This window comes from Typopeltis vanoorti, chromosome 20 (genome assembly GCF_054136105.1).
Source record: "Typopeltis vanoorti isolate ZY-2024b chromosome 20, IOZ_Tvanoo_1.0, whole genome shotgun sequence".
In the NCBI taxonomy this organism is placed as follows: Eukaryota; Metazoa; Arthropoda; class Arachnida; order Uropygi; family Thelyphonidae; genus Typopeltis; species Typopeltis vanoorti.
The window spans coordinates 86,919,510-86,945,918 of NC_143568.1; the positions used below are offsets into that span (position 1 = coordinate 86,919,510).

A 26,409-nucleotide genomic window follows, 5' to 3' on the forward strand; every position below is an offset into this window, starting at 1 on the left:
GTCAAAAATAAAAATTTTTTTTAAATGCATCGTTGCTTTATTTAGTATTTGTATTGAAACATAAAAAATAAAAACAACACAACATGTTTTTTTATGCATATGTGCACAGACCAAACATAAAATTTATAGTAGTATTATACTTACATGAAATATGTATCTGTAAATATAGTGCTGTTCTACCAGAATACTTTTGAGAATTAAACAGTGATGGCTGAAACTAGCAAACTATGTAGATGATGTAAAAAAAAAACTTATGAATAAACATTGAAGAAAGGGACATGGCTAAGAAACATGTGGGGTTTAGAGTCTTTTGGGTATGGACTGGACTGCTATTACATGCTGAGTTGTTAAAAGAGAGATATGTTAGTTATTTTAAAGTATGATTGAGCCCTTGGAATTTGGAAGAGCAATACATAATAATATGGTCCAAAACTAATCAATGGTTAACTGAATCAGTTATTCTGTAGCTTACCTTATAGAAATGTAGTAAAGTTCATTGTTTTGCAATGCAGAAGTATACTGAGGACCTGTAAAATATCTACTGCAGACTAAAATTATAGATGCATATAAATTTGGTAGCAACAGTTTCCATTAATTTGAAAGTTGCAAGCTTGAATTATCTCTAAGATGTGAGGAATTGATATAAAATGGTGTTTTTTATTTTTATTTTGCTAATGGAAGGAGAGTTTGTCACTTCCATATAATAAGAGGTGGTATCAAGACTAGTTCATAACATAACATGCCAACAGATGGTAGCACAAGGCTGCATGCACAGTCACAGGGAGCACCGACCTTCATAAGTCAGTGTGCCAAAAGACATCGTCCTGTGTCCATCGGGAGCTGTGCAACTGGTGCTATTCTGATCATGTGCATTACCACGTCTGCAATTTCATCACAGACAGCAAGTTAGAACAAAGAGCGAATGTGAAATTCTGTGTGAAACTGGGCAAATCTGCCACAGAGATGTTTGACATGATTCGGCAAGTTTACAGCGATGCTGCAATGAGTTGTTCGAGGCATTTTGAGTGGCACGTGTGCTTCAAGAGCGGAAGAACATCACAGGAAGACAAGAGATCAGGAAGACCTTCAGCGAGCTCAACCCCCAAAAATGTCGAAACTATTCGGCAACTTGTGCATGAGGATCGTCGGAGAACACTCCACACCATTGATGCCATTGTCGGTGTGTCATACGGAACAGTCCAGGCAATCCTCACATGTGATTTGAACATGCGCCGTGTTGCTGCCAAGTTCATCCCCAGGCTGCTGACCCAGGAGCAGAAGGAATACTGCATCGAAGTCTGCCAAGAACTCTGTCAGTGTGCTGTGGATGACCCGTCCATCATTACTGGTGACGAAACTTGGGTGTACAGGTACAACCCTGAGATGAAGCAACAGACTTCACAGAGGAAGAGTCCATCATCTCCACAACCAAAAAAAAGGTGAGGCAGGTCCACAGCTCGACCAAGTGTATGCTCATTGTCTTTTTCGACATTCACAGCATTGTGCATCGAGAATTCTTCCCCAGGGGCCAGACCGTCAATAGCGAGTTCTACTGCCAGGTTTTAAGGTATCTGAGGGAGGACATTCGGCAAAAGCAACCGAATCTGTGGCGCGCGAAAAACTGGATGCTCCACGATGACAATGCACCCTGTCACCGAGCTCTCCTCAGACGTGAGTCTCTCACCAGAAACAACATGATCTCGCTTCCGCATCCACCCTACTCACCAGATTTGGCTCCTGCGGAATCTCCCAAAGATGAAGATCCAGCTCAAAGGTCGCTGTTTTAACACCATTGTGGAGTTCCAGTGCAAAGGACACATTCCAAAAGTGGCAGGAATGCTGGGAGCACTGTATTGCTATGCAAGGAAACTATTTTGAAGGTGATAGTGTGTAAACGTAGATAAATAAAGTAATTTCTCATAAACAGAGCTAGTCTCGAAACGTTTTGATACCAGCTTGTACTTGCCGAGTTTTCCCTTCAGAAAAATCAGACTTTTTATCTTTCAAAGCAAGTAAACTAGTAGAGAGACAGCATATTTTACAAACAGAATTAACAGTTCTATCATGGTATTAATTAGGTATTATTAATTAAATAAAACTCCAAGTTATTCACTAGATGCCATTGAGCTTGTTACATTAAGGGAAAGATGAAATAGGTATACTTATTAAATTCTTCAACCCTTGTTTGTTGAAATTTATAAATAAGAATCATGGGAAGTTTTGCTGACAGTTGGAATAATACTAGTGTAGCTTGTGTAAACAAGTATGTACTTCAGATGACCATGGTACAAAGGACAAAACATCGAATAAACAAATTTATACAGAAGTTGTTACTCAAACATGATACTGTCCATAAGTTTTTAATGGATGCTGAAAGTTGTAACAAGGAAGGAAAGGTTCAGTTCATTTAAGTTTGTAGTGTTCTAAGACACCCCACAACTAATTTTTTAGCAGATATTTATATCCAAAATATTATTAAGAGACCTCCAGGGAGTCAGGAACTCATTGAGGGAGGCCACATACTTATTCTAGAATTCATTTACACTGCTTACACACACAACATCCAGTGGCAATCCATTCCAATCACGCCACACTCTATGAGAGAAAAATCTAGATCTCACCTCACCCCCTTCTTAGCAGCATTCATTCTCAGCTTCCAAGGATGCCCTTCGGTTCTTTTCCCAACCTCCATAAAATAAAAAAAATTACATCAATTGAAATCCTTTATGACCTTCTCAGAAGTTTGTAAGTCTCAATCATGTCACCCCTCTTTCTCCTGTTTGCGAGTCTACAAATTCTCAATCTGTCTTCATAATCAGTATTTCACAATCCTGATATCATTTTTAACACTCTCCTTTGCACTCTCTCCACTGTATCAGAATCACAATGGAAACCAGGAGATCAGACCTGCATTATGACTATTATCCAATAATAGTCAAAGTGAGGTCTTATCGAGGCCTTGTAAAGAGGCAAAATTATATCCTTATCTTTACATGTTAAAATTCATTTCAGCATTGCAATTATCTTTTGAGTTGTAGTTGCAATCTTTGCTACATGGCTCCTGAACTTCAACTTCCTAATTATTAATACTCCAAGATCCCTTGCCTGATCAGTTTATTCTACATAATCCCACCAATATAATGTGACGTGGAATATCTAATTACACCATTCAGTTCATAATTATGCTTTAGCATTTTTTTTTTATTTTTTGACCCACAAATCATTTACAAGTGTTCAACTTAATTAACAGTATATGTATGTATGTAGGTGTGTGCATGTTGTCACTTGGACTAATATAATATCACACGTGATGTGTTTATTACTTGGGGAACCACATTTATTATCGCATGAAAATTCAAGTTATTTTCGAAATGTCTGGTTTATTTTTGCTTTGAGCAATACAGTTTATAAAAATAAATTAAATTCTCATGTTCTCATAAATTACTTTTTGTATCACACCTGGTGGCAAATGAATAGTCCACTAAAACAAAAACTGACATATAGAAAGGATAAGACAGCTAGATTTCTAATTCCTATTACTGCTGCTGGTGCCTGCACCAGATTTTTTTTTTTGATAAAAAAACTGACATAATTTAAAAATTATACAAAGTTGCCATCATCCATAGGATATCCTCTTATTTCTGCCTCATGAACAGTTTCTGTTTTGTAGTGACCAGCACTCTAGAGTATGAATAGTCCTCTTCAACTTTATCCAAGAATGCCAAATAGGTTGTTGATCCTATTGGAAATTGTTGTTATAAACGATGCTAAAGGACCTTGTCTTCTCACTGGATGGACAATGTGTTGTTGGAGCGTAACATTATGAACAGGCTGTATATAGAGGGAGAGAAAAAAAATTTAACATATATAAAATGTTAAGCAAAATACCTAACTAGATGTTAATCTTCCATATGCTGCATATGGCTTCCTTAGATTTTACAAGATGTTGATTAAAATAGTTAAATTCACACTACAATAGTTCGATTAATTTTACAGAAGTATATTTGTTGGGTATATCTGACACAAATTCACTGGAACAACGTCATAATTAATCTACCAGCAGAGACATTTAAAAAATTTATTCTTGTCTGGATAATTTCATAAATTATTGAATGAATTGTACATGGGTCAGGAAATGCTTTAAGAAGTTGGGATATAAGTGGACATGTTTTATCTCTAAGCTGATAATGAATTGCTTTGAACTGTGCAGAAAATTTTATCAGATAGCAGAAAGTGATAAAAATATAAAATTTATAGTGAAAGTCTTTAGTTGATTTCCTATGAATTGATTCATAGCAGTAACTGCAATACCGGTAATTTCTTTTCAACAAATTAAAAAAGAAAATTGCACATTGAATTTTCATAAACTGTTTACTTTTATCTCAGGATTATCAGAAAGGTCAAAACAGGTCTGGATATATGCTTTACATTATGGGATACTAAGGCAAGTGATGTAAAGTCTAGCCTCTATATACGAGTTGCCCAGTCATGAAATTACTTCATGTGTAAACTGTTTGCTTACACTTGGGCAAAGGATTAAACCAAGAATATAATTTCTTGGCACCTTTAATTTATAGTGTAACCAAATGGAAAAACTTTTAACAAGGTAATAGGAATAACATGCTAATTATAGTGTGTTGACAAGAGCTCAACAGGAACAAGGAAATAAATCTGCATGCCTCAAGAAAGCATTCAAGTTTAGAAGAAACTGGATTCAATGATTTATCAGTTAGAACTTGTTTTGTGAATCTGTTGCATACATCTCATTTGAAATGGACATTTCAAATGAAGTGAGTTTCATTTTGGACATTCAAAGAGTAGAAGAACCACATGAAATTTTTCTTAATAAGGCTGCCCATGGTACAGAATATACTATAAGTTTGCAAATAACCATTCATGGGTGGGAGCAACATAAAAAAAAATTAATATAGACAATTAGAAAACTATTCTTCATATATTTTGTAATCATATTCTTGTATGAAATTCTTCACTATCAAAATAACTGAGTGCGTGCGTGCGTTTTTTTTTTTTTTGGCATAAATTTTATAGATAAGGTTGCTTAATTTTCTAAAATGATCCAATTATACCACAAAAAAGAAAAAAAAAACATTTTGAATTGTTTTCTCAATAAAAATTTAATTATAATAATGGGAAAAAAAGAAAAAATCTTTCCTTAGCAATGTTAAACTAGTCCTTGGTTCAAGAACTAGTTTAACACTTTCATTGCCAAGCTGAAAATTGGAATTTCGTGTGGTGGCCAATTTTTTTTATTTAGGTAGCGACGTCCATGCGATAACGCGTGATCGGCCGTTTGGTGAGAACTCACATCGCATGATATCGTTCATTGCCAAGCTGAAAATTGGAATTTCATGTGGTGGCCAATTTTTTTTAATTTTTTTATTTAGTTAGCGACGTCAACGCAATAACACGTGATCGGCCATTTGGCGAGAACTCGCGTCGCGTGATTGGCAGTGAACGTGTTAACAATGAAAACTACTAGCTATTAGAATTAACCCATTAATTAGTTAATTTCCAAAAGTTCCAATTTGGGATTCTTCTAATATTTCTTGTAAACTATTCAGTATAATCCTATAATCTATACAGATTACAGGATTATACTAGTGAGCTGAATTTTTGATACCTGATATTTGTCATTTATGCAAGAATCATCATGATATCTCTGACAAAGTTATGTTATTCAAAAGTACATCTAATCACTGGTGGCAAAAATCAGAATACATCCAAAGTTGTAACACATTTTTATACATATATCCTGCAAACAATAGTCTCCAAAAACTAATAGCACATTAGTGCCAATATGGAAAAGTGGCTAAAAAGAAAGAGCCTGTTGATTTTAACTGGAGATTGTAATCCTGAGAGAGAACAGTATGTGGATGACTGTTCCAGAAATTCAATGTGAGAATAGTATAGCAAGATAGTATAGATTTGGGATTTATACAGATTTAGTAATATTTTGTAAAAGAGAAACCTAGATTTTTTGAGGCAGAGAAGGCCTGTGGATGTAATGCTATGCCAGGAAAAGCTGGAGGTGTAAGTCAGACCAAGGGGAGAGAGAGAGAGAGAGAGAGCTCTGATAGTGCATAGAGATCTGGATATTATCAAAGGTGAGAAGAGGTGAAGTGATCATTCTTGCATTGTGTTTGGGTAGCATCTGAGTTAGGTCGGACACCTCACTGAAATTGGGCAAGGATCAATGTTTAAGGTACTGGTTATGGAGAATCTTGTAGCATAAGATATTTAAGCACTACAAGGAATAGCAAATGAAAAAAAAAAAAAAAAGTTGACGAGTGTTCTGTCGTGGATAGGATTTGAGGTTAGTGAGAGAAAGTTATTAATATACTGGAGGAAGAGTGCAGGCAAAAGCACAGCACCCTTGAATACTCTGACACTATAATAAATTTAGTTTAATCCTTTATCCAAGTGTGAGCAAACAAAGTTTGCACCTGAAAATATCTTCAGGACTGAGGCAAGGTGGTGCATCTGTGGGCAACTCATAGCAAAGGTGGACCAAGCTCTCATCACTCCTTATCTCAGTATCTCCCACCATGCAAAGCACATCTCCTTGCAGACATGTATAATGCTATGCATTAAGGGAAGGGCCACTACCCAGACTGGTTTTGACCTTTATTGAGGTCTCATCAATGAGAGCCAGACCCAGACTGGTTTCGACCTTTATTGAGGTCTTGTCAGTGGGAGGCAGAACCAGAAGTGGTGACACTAAGGCAGAAGCAACGGAGAGGTCATATTTACCTATATGAGTTGCCAACCAGTGTACCACCTTATTATTAAATTACTCTGGATTTAGAGAAAGATGTTGGAAGTTTATTTTGCACTTAGTTAGACTATAATAAATTTAGTTTAATCCTTTATCCAAGCGTGAGCAAATAAGGTTTGCACCTGAAAATATCTTCAGGACTGAGGCAAGGTGGTGCATCTGTGGGCAACTAGTAGCAAAGGCGGATCTCTCCATTGCTTCTGCCTTAGTGTCACCACTTCTGGGTCTACCTCCCACTGACGAGACCTCGATAAAGATCGAAACCGGTCTGGGTAGTGGCCCTTCCCTTAATGCATAGCATTATACATGTCTGCAAGGAGATGTGCTTTGCATGGTGGGAGATACTGAGACAGATGCACCACCTTGCCTCAGTCCTGAAGATATTTTCAGGTGCAAACTTTGTTTGCTCACACTTGGATAAAGGATTAAACTAAATTTATTATAGTCTATAATAAATTTATAGATATGAATTAAAGAAGTCTGAAGAGTAAACCAGACAGGAAAATGTTTCTGTAAAAAAAACATATTCCTTCTTTCCAGAAGCAAGTTTATCTTGAACATGTTGTGAATGATCAGAAGAAACTTATGACCAAACTGCAAAGTGTGGAAGATAGACCATTATTATGCTAGACCCAATTAAAAACCCTGAAAATGTCAAGAAGTGGTGACACCAAGGCATAAAAAAAAAAAACGTTCTTAACTCGTTTTCCTTCCAAATATGCTGTTGGATGGCCACAAAATTTAAAGATAATATAAGACGATATTAATTTTGAAACAGAAGCTTTAGGCACAAACAGGTGAATATGATCAGAAGACTTGTTGGTATCCAAGCTATTTGAATTTCTTTTAACGTGTTTCTGATTCTCAAAGGAGCCATGCAGTGAGCTGTTCTCAGTCAAGTTTTGGAGGTTCTGTGACTTGGTAATCTGTGCAGGATTAAAATGATATTCAGAAGTTAACCTTGATGTTAAGACAGTAACAATGTCTGGATGTTGAAGAGATTTTTGGAACATAAACAGGCAGAATTTGTCCCTAATGGACCAGCAAGAGACCAGAAGGCTCAACTATCATTTTGACCAGAAGGCAGATTTTCTGAATTGTCTTTTTGTAGCTGAGTGTGAACCCAAAGTAGTTTGAAACCAGTGGCGGCCCATACATAAGCACTGCAACACCCCCCAAGGAAAAAATGAAAAAATTAAATTTTGTTTGTGTTTATAAATAATAACAATGCTTACAACATTATATAAATGCAATACAACATGTTAAAGGTTGCTTATATTTCAACATTGATTGAATAGATAATAATTGGAATTGTTCGATTAACGCTTTAGATTACTAAACAAATGCACTGCAATCTAATGCCGATATTTGTTTGCGCTTGTCATTGTTGTTTGTGCAATTCATGGTGAGGATGAAGTATTTTTAATAAAGCAATTTTTAATATGTAAATTTATTTATTAATAAATTCGTTACTGATTAGGAAAAATTTTTTTTTTTTTTTTTTTGTATATGCAGCACCCCCACTTAAAATGCCCTCACTGCCACTGTTTGAAACAAAGGTTTAAAGCCACTTGTGATATATATTTTTTTTCTTTCTTTCCTTGCATTTGTCTTGGCATGCTTGGAAAACCAAGGCTTGGTTTGGCAACCACTGTTGTGCCAAAGGAAAACGGCTGGCTGGACAAAGAATATTCTGTGAAAACAAAACTTGGATGAGGAGAGCTAGCTGTTATTTCAACTGTAGTGTTGAAATAAACTTTGCATCCAAGGTCAGTATCTACATACACTTGGCCAGTAAGGTGGTTAAAAGCTACTAAGTCTGTCATGTCATTCCTTAAACTCATTTAAATGCATTCTCGCTATCCTCTCAGGCAATTCATTCTTTGTATGTTCAAAATTTATTTACTTTCATTTAATTTTTATTTCTTTAGTTTTCATTCAAAAATTTATTTCAAACAAGTAATGTTACTTGTCTGAAGATCTTCCTTTAGACACATTAAGTCTTTTCAAGTTTGTCATACAACCTGATTATGTACTACAAAATCTATAAACAGTTTGAAGGATCTACCACTGGCAGCCAGTTGTCTCCCCTTTACTGTTTTCATTTTGACACTTCAAAGAACTTTTATTTTGGTCTATTCATCCCTTTATGGGATTCTTCAATGTCAGTAACAAGTAATTTGGTAGTATTTAGAGAGGAAAATGTTTCTGCAAGAAATCATCTTGCAAAAACCTCCAAAATTAAGAACAGCATTTTTCTAAATGACTGCACTTTTAACATCATAAAAACTGTTCTAAGTATATGCCTGTGTGCATGGATACCTCTATTCAGTGCATGGGAATCTTTGAAAATTGGGAGTGAATTGGATGTGCAACCTTATTAAGCAAGAGATCCACAAGAAGACGATATGGAAAGAACATCGTGAAAACAAGAGTCAGAGGAGTTATGAAATATATGATGCTCAGGCCAGAAAAGAAACGAGCATTGTGTGAAAAGCTAAATTGGAGTATGAAAAGAAATTGACCATGCAAACCAAAGGCAATCCAAAAGAATTTTATCATTATTCCGCAAGCAAAAAAAAGAATGAATGTGGAAGAATAACTTTACTGAAAGCAGATGGTTCTCTAATGTCAGAAGCTAAAGAGATTGTTCAATAATGAGTACTCACTTTACTAAGATATATCAACCAGGTGTATGTAACATTGTACACACTGCTACATTGGATGAAGAGTTAGAGGTTCATGAAAATGAGGTTGAAGAGCTGTTGCATTACCTGGATAAGAATTTGTCTATAAGGACAGATGGAATATCAGCAAAGTTTGTTAAAGAAATGTTCAGCTGAATTGTCTATGCCTTTCACATGTTTGTATAACTTGAGTCTTAATTCAGGAATGATACCACAGGAATGGAAGGAATGTATGATAGTTCCATTGTACAAGAGTGGTGAAAAAACTGATGTGTATAACTATTGACCTATCAGTATCTCTGGTTTGATAGCAAAGATTTTAGAGAAGTTGGTAAGAACTTACATAGAAAAATGGGTAGACAAACAGGCTATACTCTGCAAGGAGCAGCATGGGTTTACTAAAGGAAGGTTATTCTAGCAATTTGCTCATATTTTATAACAAACAATGTCAGCTGGATACACTGATAATGTTGGATTTTTTAAGGCATTTGATAGGATGCTACATGAAAGGCCGTTGCATAAACTGGAGAATATGGGATTGGAATATAAACTTTTGACTTGGATCAAAGGATGATTGACAGACTGATATCAAAAAGTTGTATACAGTGGATGTGAATCTGCCAGATTTAAGGTGATTAGTGGTGTACCTCAGGGTTCAGTCCTTGGGCCATTGTTGTTCAGTTATACATTAATGACAGCATGCAGAATCTAACATCAGATGGGCAATTGTTTGCCAATGAATCAAAGAGAGGCAAGGCAATCAGGGATGCTACTGATATTCAGCACTTACAAAATGATTTGAACAGGCTAGAAATTTGGGCTAACAAAAATGGCTGTCAGTTTAATAATGTTAGTAAGTGTAAAGTTATGCACTTTGGCATGATGAGATTTCCAGTAGCATATTATATAAGTGGGGTTATGCTACAAGAAACTGGGGAGGCAAGGGATCTTGGTGTATTGGTCGATAGGAATTTGAAGTTCAAATGTCACATAGCAAAAGTTACAAATACAACTCAGGATAATTGCGATGTTGAAGCGAGCCTTGACATCTAAGAATAAGGAAGTCACTTTGTCTCTTTATAAGGCTTTGATAAGACCACACCAGGATTATTGTATGCAAATTTGATCTCCCAGATTCCAAGGGGATAAAGAAGCTGGAAAGGGTGTAAAGAAGAGTTACAAAGATTATATCTGGATTATGGGATTTAGATTATGAGGACAGATTGCAAATATGTGGATTACAGACTCTGGTTAATAGGAAAAAGAGGGATGATATGAGAGAAGTCTATAAAATTTTGAGTGGGTGTTATAGGATATCGTCTGATGAAATTTTTCGTTATATAGAAGGTGGGGAGAAAACATGGGCATCCATGGAAGTTAAGTTTGTTCACAGTCAAGAAAGGGGTAAGAGCCAGGTTTCTCTCTCTCACAGAGCAGTGAGTGAGTGAAGTAGTTTGCCTTTAGGGGTAATGTGTGCATCTAGTGTGAATGAATTTAAGGGAAGGTATGACAACTGTCTGGGTGATTTATAGCCTCCCTCAATGAGTCCTTGACTCTCTGGAGGTCTCAGATTATATTATTATCTACTTATTAAACATTATTCCATTCTCACTGTGGTTACATGTAACTCAGTCCAGTATGCAACCCAATTAACTTTGGTAACATTCATTTTATCCATTTTATAAGTCAAATTTTTTTTTGTGTGCATCTTAAACAAATGTTAGTTTATTAGTCTTCACTAAAAATATAAAGCAGTTAAAATCTTCTTCTCATATGTATTTATTTATATTAATGTGAAATTTCTGAAGTCCAAATCACCCAAATAAGAGGAATCCACTTGTGAATAGGAACACACGTAATATTAGAAAATTAACTGACATGGCTAATAATATGAAAAATGATTTAATAATATAGAATTTTCACCTATAAGGTCCCACTCACACAAGAGCAGATTACTACGCAAGGAGAGTTTGTAGACTTTATTGCATCATCCCAGTCTTAACATGCATGATGGACTGCATAAATATTTTTAATATCACATTCACCAGAACTTTAGCAATAATTGTTGTTTCCCAACTGAATCATCTGATATTGTATTTTCAGATTTTCTATAATGTGTATGCAATGCTTTTGTTCCAACCATCATATACTGAGAATACCTTTGAAATGTGGTCAAACGTTTGTGGTACTCGATTATTTTTTTCATGCAAGTTATTCATGTGAATTTCCTAATAAATCAGAAAAATGTACCTTGCATTAAATAGTGATTGATATTCACTTGTATAAGTTCATATTTTAATTACTGTATAAATAGTTTGCCTTGGTCACTTGGTAAAAGCTACTGCTTGTTTACCAGGAAAGCTGCAGGTTCAAAATTCCACATAAGGCATTGGTGTTTGTAAAGTCCGCTCCAAATGAGCTTGTATAGTTGGCCTGTCTTAATTTCCAAAGCTAATAAATTGTGATGTAAAATTATATAAAATAATCTCATAGCTTCTAATTAGAGTAACACAAGGTTGGCCAAGTCTTATGTTCGGGTTGAGCATCGAAGTATCCAGAATACCAGTTGTCATTTGGATCAGAGATGAGGTATTGGTTAGAAGTTAGTACTCCCTAGCAGAGGGGAGAGGGGAGGGAGTCATTGCAAGCTATAATTATTCCCTGAAGTATTTAACGTGTATAGTTCCATGTGTGTGTTCACAGGGCTGAAGATTTGTCCACTTCCGCATAAACCGGCTAACTCACTTTAAGTAGAAAACACCTGATAAAGGTTCATCATGTCAAACAGGAACTGAACCCAGGTCTTGCCAACCAAAAGGCTTCTTCTATACCAACTGAGCTATGGAGGCTCCTGGCAAGTCTTATGATAATAGCTCATCTGTTAATGCATTCTGCAATAAATAAAATCATTTTATGTTAGACATCTGTTTTTTGAGATGTGCTTTATATATCAAATTCTGTCTGCGCAAAATGATAAACTGAGCTGCTCAATCTGAATTGATATCTAATCTTCATAAGTTGACATTTTAATAAGCAATTCATTCAAATCAAGTAGTTCAGGAGAGGAAGTGAAAAGATGGAGATGAGGGGGCATGCTGCTAATGATATTGGATGACTTGAATCCAGTTAGAGTTGAGACCTATGATTGTATTACTACTAACAGTATTTCATGTGGCAGTGAGTTTTAAGCCATCTGGAAGGAGGTGGAATCTAACAAGATCAATTACATAGTGGATATTGTTACAGACCTGGTGGATTGATTGCTGGTGATGAAGAGATGCATCACCAAATAGAAAACATGAGTGCAAAAAGAGTAATTATAATGGAAGACTTTAATTATCCAAATATTGATTGGGTAGCAGTAAAATCTCATGAGAAGAATGAAAACGAATTTATTGAGATGTTGCAAGATAACTTCCTCAAGCAGCATTTGACAGAAGGAACTTGAGGTCAAAGAGTGTTAGATTTGATTATAGTGTCAGAGGGAGTTTTGGTTAAAGACAACTATTCTGCCTCTGGTCAGTGATCATGTGGTATTCACTTGGGAAGTGACTAAGTTTATGAATATTCCATTCAGAAAAGGTTACATGCAGGAACAAAAAGCAGGAAATTATGACTAACAGTTCAGTGGAATGGGATTGGTTGATGGATGGGAAGAATATCGACAGTGCATGGGAAGCATTTAAACAATACTTAAATGATGCGATATCAGAGTGTGTCCTGAGAGTTAAAAGAATAAATAGGGTAGGAGTCAAATGGATGTGTAATCCTATTAAGCAAGAGATTCATAAGAAAAGGATGATGTGGAAGGAATACTGTGTGCATAAGGATGATGTGCATTATGAAAATTCTAAGCAGCAGCCTAAAATAGTCAACTGTTGTACGGAAAGCAAAGTCTGAGTATGAAAAGAAACTGGGTCTGCATGCTAAAGACAACCCATAAGAATTCTTTGGTGTGATTTAAGTAAAAGAAAGAACGACGATAAAAGAATAACTCTTCTAAATGCAGATGGCTTGAGGGTTACAGATGCAGAAGATGTTGTTCAACTAATGAGTGCTCATTTTGTTAAAAGCTATGAACCTGGTGTGTGCAACATTGAGCTCACTGCTACCTCTTTACTGGATGAAACTCAGGTGTATGAGGATGATGTGTTAGAGCTGTTGCACAAACTAAAGAATTCAGCACTAGGAACTGATGGGATATCACAGAACATGTGCTAAAAGAGTGTTTAGCTGAACTGGCTATTCCTTTCACCAGGCTGTTTAATGAGTCTCAGAACAGGGAAGATTCTGGATGAATGGAAAGAATGTATGGTAATTCCATTGCACAAGGTTGGTGCATAGACCGATGTATCCAACTATCAACCAATTAGTATCTCAGAAGTAGTGGTTAAGATTTTGAAAAAATTGGTTAGGGCTCGCATTCAGAAATGTGTTGACAGCGAATCTCTACTTTGCAATGAGCAACATGGGTTTATTAAGGGAAAGTTATGCTTTAGCAACTTGCTCATATTCTATAACAACGTTACCATTGAACTACACAAGAGGAATGGATACACCATGATACTTTTGAATTTTGCTAAGGCTTTGACAGAATACAGCATGGTAGTCTGTTGCATAAACTGGAAATATGGGTTTGGATTATAGAATATTAGCATGGATAAGAGGATGGCTGACTGAGAGATATCAAAAAGTGGTATATGTGGAATGTGAGTCTGCAAGATGTAAGGTAACCAGTGGTGTACCACAGGGATCAGTGCTTGGTCCACTGTTATTCAATCTGTACATTAATGATAATGGGAAGGATCTGATAAGCACATACAGCTATTTGTTGATGATGCAAAGAAAGGTAGGGTAAACAGAAATGTGGCTGACATGCAATACATGCAGAATGATTTGAATAACCTGGAATGAATTGTGGGCATGGGAAAATGGATGTCAGTAAATGTAAAGTAATTCACTTCGGCATGATTAGGTATCTAATGTCGTAATATCTAATACACAAAGATTATTGAAGAAAAAATGAAAGAGTTTGAGAACAGGAATCAAACCTTGGAGATTCAGTGGCAAGCCTTGAAGAAAGCCCTGATTAATTCAGCTAGAGAGGCATGTGGTGAAGTTGTCTGCAAGGGTAGAAAAATTAGAACTCCATGGTGGATGCAGGAAGTTAAAGAGGCAGTGAAGGAAAAGAAGAAAGCATATCAAAAGTTCCTGGCAAATAAGTCAGCTTGTGCTCTTAGAGAATACAGAGACAAATGTAAGAAAGCTAACGGAAGAAAAAGATATCCTTGAAGTATGGAGTAATTACTTTGAAAACCTGCTAAATGAAACAAGTAGTGATGACAGCACAGTGGTAAAACACACTGACCAGGCATGCAGTCAGGAATACATATCCATACTCGAAGTAGAAAAAGCCATCAAAGGCTTGAAATGTGGAAAGGCAGCAGGAGTAGATGACATTCGACCAGAAATGCAGAAGTATGGTGGTATAAGAGTTACAGTGGCTGCACTGCATAGTTCAGAAAGCCTGGACAGAGGGACGAATTCCTGATGATTGGAGAAGAGCTCTCATAGTACCCATATATAAAAAGGGAAATAAAACTGAATGTGAGTATTACAGAGGTATTTCCCTACTGAGTGTTCCTGTCAAGATCTATGCAAGTATACTTGAGAAATGGTTGAGAAGAATTGTGGAAGAAAAGCTTGGTGAAGAACAAGCTGTATTCAGGCCAAATAGACGCTGTCAGGATCAGATCTTCACTTTACGACAAATAGTCGAGAAAGCATGGTAATATAACAAAGATCTGTATTTAAGTTTTGTCGATTTGGAAAAGGCATATGACAAAGTGCCAAGAGAGAAGCTATTCAATACACTACAGTTATATGGTGTCAATGGGGCATTATATCAAGCAATACTTAGTCTTTGAGTTGTAATTTCCTTCATAATGGATCACATTATGAAGGAAAGTGGTATTAAACATGATATCAAAATTGGAAATGTTAATGTCAGCTCTTTGCTTTATGCGGATGATGTTATACTTCTAAATAAATCTGCTACAAGTCTGCAAGATTCTCTGTCTAAATTGAATAACTTTTGTAATAGATATGGTATGAAGGTTAGCATTAAAAAGACAAAGACAATGAAAATAGGCAGAATCATTGAAAATGTCATCTGTGTTGTGAATGGAGAACATGTGGAACAAGTAAAACATTTCAGCTACTTAGGTACGATTTTTAGTGAAGATGGTAAATTAAATATAGAAATAGAAAACAGAATCAGCAAAGCTGGTATGGTGGGAAGTCAATTGAATAAATTCATATGGAATAAGAGAGAAATTAGTCAGAACACTAAATTAACTGTATACAAGACAGTGTTCAAACCAGTTTTAACTTATGGATCTGAGAGTTGAGTCAGAAGTAAAACACTTGACCAAAGACTAGAGATCACAGGTATGAGAGTCCTGAGAAAGATTATAGGCGTGAACAGATGGCATCAATGGCAATATCATATTAAAAAGAGGATATTAGGAAAGAACTTGACATTGTCAGCATCCAGGAATGCGTTAGCAGAGTTAATCTCAGGTGGTATGGTCACTTAAACAGAATGGGTGAAGAAAGATTAGCAAAACAAGTGTTCTCTGTCAGGTTGGCAGCAAAACGACCCAGAGGAAGACCAAGATATAGGTGGATTGATACGGTACAAAGTGCCTTAGACAATAGAAATATAAGATCTGATAATGTTGGCGTCTTGACAAGTAACAGACTGATTTGGAGGAAAATTGTAGATAGGAAGTTAGTAATAATGTAATTTTTTTCATGTAGTACTATCATATCCTGTACACCCCTTGAGGGTACATGGCAGGAATTTGATGATGAACTAAGATCACAACCTGATAGAAGGTAAATTTTTTTGGTTGGTGTAAAACCACTACACCTACACTTTGGAGATCTGAAGTAGCTTGAAAAAGTCATTTCTAGAGCCTACTCACAGTGCTAATGTGTTAAGTAACTTTTTGTGAGTGGAATTAACATACACAGTAGTGAACAAATTAATCCGAACACTCACATTTAAAAAAAAAAATTAATTTTCCAACTTTACTTAATAATTTGTTTGTTCTTAATAAGTTCATTAATTTGCTCATTCACGAACTATACCAAAGTATAACATGTTTTTCTTTCTGCATCTTGACACCATATTTTTATAATGGATTGTATTGAGTTATCTTTTCCATCATATTTTAATTTTTCAAATCTCTTTTTCACTATGGCCCATTTTCTATTTGGTTAATGTCAGGAGAGTTACCTGGCCACTGAAGTAATTGGATATTGTGATTTTTGAGGAACTCTCACTTTTTTTTTGAAGTGTGGCATGGAGTGAGATCCTGTTCGAAGATAAGTTATTTGTTTTCTGGATCTGTGGGAACACTCTTTTCTCCAATATTTTTATATATTGGTCACTTTTCATCATACCATCAACAGGTACAAGTTATCCTGGACTGTCATATGTAAAACAACTCTGGACCATCTTTTTAGCTGGGTGTTAAGGTACTTGTTGAAGGTTGGCAGGAGAAGTCTTCTCAGCTTCCAATTTGTGAAAATAGGTACTCTCTCTCCTTGGAACAAAGAAATGTCCAAGGAGAAGTGAAAAAAAGTCATCTTTAATGATTTTTTTTCACTTCTCAACAGTCCAATCTGTGTACACTTTTGCCCACTAGAGCCAATTTTTCTGCATAGCCTTCATCAACAGACTGTCATATCAGAAATGTTAATCCTAAGTCTCTATTTAGGTCTGCATCAGACAATCTTGGATTCATTTTGCTTTTCCAAACTAGTGAACAATCTTAAGTGTAGTTTTACTTTTTTTGCCCACATTATCTTTTTCTATCAGGAGAAAAGGTACCTGTCTCCCTAAATCCCTTTAAAAGCACATTAATACCCAAACCAGCACCATACTCATTGGCAATTTGTCTCCGAGTCATGGATGTGTGCTGAGATAGAGTAGATATTTTGGAACAGTTTCTTGGAGATGTATTCATTTTATAGTTACACAAAATGAATAAAATACTATGCATGTCAAATTGTTTACACTATTAAAAGCACAATACTATTAATAAATATTGTAGAGACAGTTAAAACACAGCACTGAATCAAAATAGTGAACTGAAAACAGAACCTAAACTTGATGAAAAGTTGTCTCATTTGGATTAATTTGTTCGCTACTGTATAGTAAAAATACATACAACTCGTGGTAAAGGTGGACCAAGCTCTCATCACTTGTCTTAGTATCTCCTTGCAGACTGTATAATGCTATGCATTAAGGGAAGAGCCACTACCCAGACCAGTTTCTCCCTTTATTGAGGTCTCGTCAGTGGGAGCCAGATCTAGAGGTGGTGATACTAAGGTGGAAGTAATGGAGAAGTCATATTTATCTATACAAGTTGCCAAAAGGTGTCTCACCTTATTAAGTTCCTCTGAATTTAGAGAAAGATGTTGGAAGTTTTTCCCACTTGGTTAGACTATAATAAATTTAGAGTTGCCTCAATCCTGAAGATACTTCAGGTGCAAACTTTGTTTGCTTACACTTGGATAAAGGATTAAACTAAATTTATTATTGCAGAAGACATTGTTGAGGTATTCAGTGATCAATTTATAAAGGCATTTCTTGATCAGGGTGGAATCATGAGGAACTTAAGTGTAGAGGACTTAGCAGAGGATGGCTTAATTGTGAGTGAGCAGTAGGTATTTGAGGAAATAAAGTTGATATCAATAAGGCGATAGTATTTGATGACATATCACCACACATCTTAAGGGAATGTTCCAAGGAACTGGCAGTAGCCAGTTCCTTGGATTCCAATGTTCCAAGTTAGTGGATAGAGGATAAATTGGTCCACTGCATAAAGTTGGTGATAAGGCTATAGCTTCAAATAATAGGAAAATCTCTATCTGTTTCAGTAAGAAAATACCGTGAGTAGACATATTAATTAAAATTAAAAGCTTTGAGTAGTTTCGATATATCTTCCTCTTCAAATACAGAAGAAATAGCATGTATTCCTATCCCTTATGTGCAAGGCATTAGTGAAGGCATAGCAAAAGTTTTAAAACCACTAAATATTTTTTTTGCCTTTCAACCCATCAAAAAAATCTCCACCTTTCTCACTTCTCCAAAGGACAAACTTCCACATCTCAGTTATCCAGGTGTCTACCAGATTTCTTGCTCTTGTGGGGGATATCTTATTTTGGACAAACAGGAAGATTTGCTTTTATTCAGCTAGAAAAACACAGGTCTTATATTCAATACCTTGAACCTGAACAGTCTGGACACTAGACAGAGTTCATTGGAACGAGACAAGAGTCCTTCACAAAAGTCGATTCCTCATGGAACGGCTTTATAAAAAACATGTGAAACTTTACTTCCCTCTCCAAACTTAAACAGATCTGATGGTCTACGTCTATCCCCTTTGTGGGAGATAATACTTTTTAAATCAGCTAATCTTTCCTAACTTTTTAATTGTGTGTATTTATATTTTTTTTTGTTTTTATTTATTTTTTTAAAGTAAGTTATTTTAAATAAGTTAGGAAATTTAATGACTTTTTTAGTTATCTTACATTAGCTACTTAGGTGGTGCCTTTTGGAATTGTCAGTTATTGTTTAATTAGCTTTTTACATGTACTGAAAACGCCTGTGATACTCAGGCGAAAATTCTACTAATAAATAATTTTTTACGTGAGTTAATTCCGTTATAATTTTAATTAATCTCTATATCTGGAGTTGAAAAGGTACCGGAGTGATTGGTGAGAAGTAGGATAGAGAAACAGGTTGATGATCTCGGTATTTTCCGTGGTTATCTGCATGGGTTTGTTAAAGGGAGATCATGTTTCACTAACTTTTGTGCCCAGATTTGGGTGCCAGGGTTTTTTCTTGATGGAGAGGTGGAGGAGAGGATCCAGAGACGAGTGACCAAGATGATAGCAGATCTATAGAATTGAACCTTATGAGAACAGGTTGAAAATTTGTGGGTTGCAGAAATTGGTTGATAGGGAGAAGAATGGTGATATGATTGAGACATTCAAATTCCTGAAGAGTTTCTATAAGATTAATTCAGAAGATATTTTTGAGAACAGGACTGGTGGTGGGAGGACTAGGGGCCATCCATGGAAACTGGGCAAGAGTGTGGTCAGCAAGGGTGTTAGAGCTAGGTTTTTTTACTTGGAGTGATGAATGAGTGGAATAAGCTGCCAGAGTCTGTTGTGGGTGCCATGACTGTGAATGAGTTCAAGGCGAAGTATGATAGATACTGTGGGAACGTTGAATAGTTTTTCTTGACATGATGTTGTCTCCCTCGATGATTCTAAGGACTCCTTGGAGTTGCCTGTAATAATAATAATAACTTACTTCTTCATCAAATTCCTGCCATGTACCCTTAAGGGGTGTACAGGATATGATAGTACTACATGAAAAAAATTACATCATTACTAACTTCCTATCTACAATTTTCCTCCAAATCAGTCTGTTACTTGTCAAGACTCCAACATTATCAGATCTTATATTTCTATCGTCTAAGGCACTTTGTACCATATCAATCCACCTATATCTTGGTCTTCCTCTGGGTCGTTTTGCTGCCAACCTGGCAGAGAACACTTGTTTTGCTAATCTTTCTTCGCCCAGTCTGTTTAAGTGACCATACCACCTGAGATTAGCTCTGCTAATGCATTCCTGGATGCTGACAATGTCAAGTTCTTTCCTAATATCCTTGTTTTTAATATGATATTGCCATCGATGCCATCTGTTCATGCCTATAATCTTTCTCAGGCCTCTCATATCTGCGGTCTCTAGTCTTTGGTCAAGTGTTTAACTTCTGACCCAGCTCTCAGATCCACAAGTTAAAACTGGTTTGAACACTGTCTTGTATACTGCTAATTTAGTATTCCGACTAATTTCTCTCTTATTCCATATGAATTTATTCAATTGACTTCCCACCATACCAGCTTTGCTGATTCTGTTGTCTATTTCTATATTTAATTTACCATCTTCACTAAAAATCATGCCTAAGTAGCTGAAATGTTTTACTTGTTCCACAGGTTCTCCATTCACAAGACAGTTGACATTTTCAATGATTCTGCCTATTTTCATTGTCTTTGTATTGCTGACCTTCATACCATATCTATTACAACAGTTATTCAATTTAGTCAGAGAATCTTGCAGACTTGTAGTGGATTTATTTAGAAGTATAACATCATCCGCATAAAGCAAAGAGCTGACGTTAACATCTCCAATTTTGATATCATGTTTAATACCACTTCATAATGTGATCCATATAGATAATGAATAACAGAGGGGATAATGTACATCCTTGTCTCACACCAGATTTAACATTAAACCATCTTGCTGTAATTCCTTCAATTCTAACTGCTGACTTACATACTCAAATAAAGACTAAGTATTGCTTGATATTATGCCCCATTGACACCATATAACTGTAGTGTATTGAATAGCTTCTCTCTTGGCACCTTGTCATATGCCTTTTCCAAATCAACATAACTTAAATACAGATCTTTGTTATATTCCCATGCTTTCTCGACTATTTGTCGAGAAGTGAAGATCTGATCCTGACAGCCTCTATTTGGCCTGAATCCAGCTTGTTTTTCACCCAGCTTTTCTTCCACAAATCTTCTCAATCGTTTCTCAAGTATACTTGCATAGATCTTGCCAGGAACACTCAGTAGGGAAATACTTCTGTAATTCTCACATTCAGTTTTATTTCCCTTATATATGGGTACTTTGGGAGCTCTACTCCAATCATCGGGAATTCGTCCCTCTGTCCAGGCTTTCTGAACTATGCAGTGCAGCCACTGTAAGACTTTTATACCACTATACTTCAGCATTTCTATTCGAATATCATCTACTCCTGCTGCCTTTCCATATTTTAAGCCTTTGATGGCTTTTTCTACTTCAAGTATGGATATGTATTCCTGACTGCATGCCTGGTCAGTGTTTTTTACCACTGTGCTGTCATCACTGCTTGTTTCATTTAGCAGTTTTTCAAAGTAATTACTCCATACTTCAAGGATATCTTTTTCTCCTGTTTCACCTTTATCATTTCTATCTCCTTTTACAGCACTCTTTCCTCCATTTCTAAGCTTCTTCAACAACCTCCAGAATATTTTGCCACCTTCTTGATATTTATTTTCTATATTCTTGCCAAAGTCCTTCCATGACTTTTGTTTAGGTAGTTTTACACAGTGTTTAGCTTTCTGACATTTGCCTCTGTATTCTCTAAGAGCACAAGCTGACTTTTGCCAGGAACTTTTGATATGCTTTCTTCTTTTCCTTCACGGCCTCTTTAACTTCCTGTGTCCACCATGGAGTTCTAATTTTTCTATCCTTGCAGACAACTTCACCACATACCTCTCTAGCTGAATCAATGAGGGCTTTCTTCAAGGCTTGCCACTGAATCTCCAAGGTTTGATTCCTGTTCTCAAACTCTTTCATTTTTTTGTTAAATAATTTTTGTGTATTTTAGTCTACAGTTCACATCTGAGAGCTGCTCAACTTTTATTCGCTTTAAAACTTTCTTACATGTTATTCTTTTCAATATGAAATTCAATTTTATCCTGCTTAAGACTAAATAGTGATCGCTTCCAATTTCAAATCCTCTGTACACTCTGGTGTCCTGCACCAGGTAGAAAGCATCACTATCAACAATAACATAGTCAGTGAGACTTTTTCTTATTCCTTGTCTCTTCTCTCCATGTGAATTTGTGCACATTTTTATGTTGGAACATGGTGTTAGTAGTAACCAGTCCATGTCCTGAGCAGAAATCCAACAGATATTTGCCATTATTATTAGCTTTGCTCTTTTCTCCAAATTTTCCCAAAATATTTTTTCTATGTCTCATAATTATTTCCTACTCTGCTATTTAGATCCCCAACAAGGATCAACTTTTCCTTTTTTATAACAACTTATGTACTATAACAAGGTGACAAATACCATACCTTGGACAGGGGAGATGCATATACAGTGGTGTACTAGAATTTTGCAAAAGCTTTCAATAGAAATGGCAAGCTGGTAAATAAATTGAAACAGATGGGATTGGATAATAGACTGAGTTGGATCAGTGACTGGCTGTCAGGTAGGTATCAGAAAGTTGTATATGGGGCTGCAATATCCCAGAAGAGGAAGGTCACTAATGATGTACTGCAGGGGTCAGTTTTGGGACCATTGTTGTTCAATTTGTATGTTAATGATATTGGGATAGGTTTAAGTAGTGATATGCAGCTGTTTGAAGATGATACAAAATTGGGGGAGAGTAATGCAGAGTCAAGCGGATTATGGCCTTACAGGAAGACTTGAATAGATTGCATGAATTGGCAACGTAAGTAGAACTGTCAGTTCATTGTCGCAAAGTGTAAGGTTCTGAGATTTGGTAAGCAATGATGGGATGCAAAGTATACACTTGGTGGGGAGATGAGATGTAGGAGTGATAGCGGACAAGGACCTGAAATTCAAGAGTCACGTCGGATAATGCAATGATAAGCAGGCAGAAATAGAGAGGTTATGATGCCCTTACATAAGGCATCATAACCTCTTCATCAGGCCTCATATGGATTATTGTGCATAGATTTGGTTGCTGGGTTTTCAATGATGATGAGGATCTGTTGGAAAGGGTCCAGAGAAGATTCACAAAGGTGGTCAGTGGTCTTTGGAATATTGAGTATGAGGACAGATTGAGAGAATAAGTTACAAAGCCTCATATAGGAGGATGGGGGGGGGATATGATTGAGACATAGGGCTGTTATGAGGTTGACATGGAAGAGATTTTTCATAGAGAGAGGGGGCTAGAACAAGAGGCCATTGATGGAAACTGTATAAAGAGGGTGTGAGCAGAGAAGTGAAGAACCAGTTCTTTGCATGGTGAGTAGAATTCATTGCCTGAGTGTGTTGTGAATGTAGACACATTGAATCAGTTTAAAGCACAATTGGATGAGCATTGTGTGGAATAATGTGTACTGCCCATGATGAGTCCGACTTCATGGAGGTCAATGTTAATAATAATGATAATTTTATGTGTAGAAAAAGTCTTGTGCTGTCCCCATATGAACATGATGATGGCACGCTTTATTGGAAACCACTACTATAGTACATCAGTACTGAGGGTGGGCAAAGGAATTTTTTTTTTTGTTATTTTCGCACAATCCAGAAACCTTGTTCTATAGCTCAAACATTGAACTTTTTCAAATCACTTCAGGCCTCCAATAAGTGGGATGGTAGTCTCATCTCATTCCTTAGGTGGAAAAGGAATTTCATTAGAAATTCCTTTTCTGCATGTTGATTTTTTTTTTTTTTTTTTTTGAAAGTAAATAGTGAATTTTAGGACATCAAATTATAGGCCAATCTGTGTGTTAGGTGTTGTGGTTAGAGTGTTGGAAAGCTTGTGAGAATCAGGATCTAGAATTGGGCTGACAACAATGGTATTATCTTTGACAGATAGCACAGATTTGGTAAAGGGAGCTGATGTTTTAGTAATCATGCAGCATTTATTTGGTCAATCACCACTGGACCTTCAACATCTCTTCATCCTTTTGAAAACCAAGTGACCAAATCTGGGCACGTAGTTCATATGTGGCATAATCAGAGTGTTATACAATGGAACCAGAACCCTCCTTACTTCTACAAGTCGGTATCCTCCACATCATTCCCAGAATTCACTGTGTTGTCTTCACAGTTTTGGAAATATATCCTGTAAATTTCAGATCCTTATTCCCCATCATCCCAAGATCTATTTCCTCCACCTCCAACAATACAGGGTGTTCGGGATAAATTTAACATATTTATAATTAATTATATTTTTCCGTAAGTTACATGTATTAACACACACTTCTCTTCATTTAAAAGTTTGGACCCTTCTTCATTCATATACAAGATGTCAGAAAGGATGGATAGCTGGAACCCACCTGAATCATGGAAGAGAATAACTTGTATCATGATGATTCGTGCCCGCCATCAAAATAAGGATATTACGACTGCTGCCCAATGCTCCCTGAATACAGTAAAAACAATCAGGCATGAACTAGAGACTTGCAATGGTGACTACGAGGATGTAGCAAGAAGAAAGATCCCTAGCAGACGATCTGATTGCGTTCGTACAGCAGAATTCCTCGCAAATCTGCAGGAACAGGTGTTGAAGAACCCTGGCATTGGAATTCGGGCTTTGTTCGTGGAGTTGAACCACACTTAGACTATTGTTCTCAGATCTGGTCCCCAGGATTTGAAGGGGATAAATTAACTGTGGAAAGGGTACAAAGGCGAATAACAAAGATGGTGTCGGGACTGTACAATGTTAATTATGAGAATCGGCTGAGGGAGTGTGGACTGCAGAATTTGGTGGATAGAAGAAAGAGGGGTGATATGATTGAGACTTTTAAACTGTTGAGAGATGGTTACAGGGTTGACACCGGGGAGTTCTTTCGCTTGGTTGAACAGTGAAGGAGTCATGACAAGGGCCATTCCTGGAAGTTACAAAAGGAAACTGTGAGAAAGAGGGTGAGGAGCAGTTGCTTTGCATGGAGGGTCATTGAACTATGGAATGCATTGCCTGATGGAGTGGTGAGAGCAAGAATGGTCAATGCATTTAAGGAGTGGTATGAAAAACTGTTTCCTAGGAGGGATCTCCCTCGATGAGTCTTGATAGACTTGTGTTTCTTAGAAAGGCCCTCCCACGATGAGTCTTTTGACTCCATGGAGACCTGAATAATAATGTCCACTATCAAAGTTGCTAAGATCACCACATTTATCTATGTTTGTTGATTGTGATACACTGTTCAGAAGCCCTGATGTCTGCCTATTTACGGTCTTATTTGGTTTGGGTATGTTTTACTCTGTGCAGGGGGGGGGTATCAACTACCCATAACCCCTATCTCTAATGTTTTGTTTATTATTTGTGTACTTGCCTTGTATATTAATTATAGTTCTCAGTACTTTGTTCAACTCTGATATGTGGATTTTTGTTTATGTGGTTAATTAGCAGAAAGAAAAGGTAAGAGAACTAACTGTTATTTGCATTATTGGTTCTTTCCTCTCTACTATACCAGTGACTATGTAACTTGTGGCACTGTTTTGGTTCCATAATGCTAGACGGGTAGAAGAAAAACCATTATAAGTCTGATTCTAATCACTGTCTACAGGAACTTTTTTTTTTTTTTCCAGGTTCCCAAGTTTGTTAATCATTGGCATAGATAAGTATATTTTTCCTCTCAAAGCCGTTTTAACCCTAAAATCCCTAGACACATTGACCTGCAGAACTCACTATTTCAGACAATGAGTGTGTTTTGGATCTTGAAATGGCAACAGTAGTCTGCCATACTTAGTCAATAATATATATGTATAAAAATTAAGTTAAGCAATGCAGTATCTACTTATAAACAAAATTAGAGTCAAATGTGTTTATACAAATTAATTCTTTGTAGAAAGTTAAAAACATCATGCAGTCTGAGTCTGATACCCAGAGGCGAGTGACCAAAATGGTAGTAGGTCTATGGAATGAACCTTATGAGAGCAGGTTGAAGATCTGTGGGTGCCGGCCTGGTTGGCCAAGTGGTTAGCGTATCCACTCTCCAGCCAGAAGGCTGCAGGTTTGAATCCCGATGTGGGCATGGATGTTTGTTATTGTCTGTGAAAATAGTGGTGGATGGCGCTGGTGTAGATGATGAAGGTAGTTGCGGTTAGTGGAGTGGTGTAGAGCAGGTGCCCTCCCTCAATGAGTCTTTGGACTCCCTGGAGGTGTTATGTAGTAGTAATAATAATAATAATACTCTTGCTCATAAATCTTAAAATTATTATTTTGGGCGACTCCAGGGAGTCCTTAGACTCATCGAGGGAGGCCCTAAACATCATGTCCACACAACTATACGACATTCTCACAGTATCT

At 36.6% G+C, this 26,409-nt stretch overlaps 1 protein-coding gene across 1 annotated transcript in view; it reads right to left on the bottom strand.

Moving 5' to 3' along the window:
• Nucleotides 1–3,372: 3,372 nt before the first annotated feature.
• Nucleotides 3,373–26,409, bottom strand: part of LOC150095634 (carboxypeptidase D-like) — a 329,656-nt gene continuing 306,619 nt past the window's right edge. Inside the window, exon 10 of the mRNA XM_090409896.1 lies at nt 3,373–3,831. Within this exon, the coding sequence (XP_090266022.1) occupies nt 3,709–3,831 (123 nt within the window). The 3' untranslated portion in view covers nt 3,373–3,708. The remainder of the gene's footprint in view (nt 3,832–26,409) is intronic.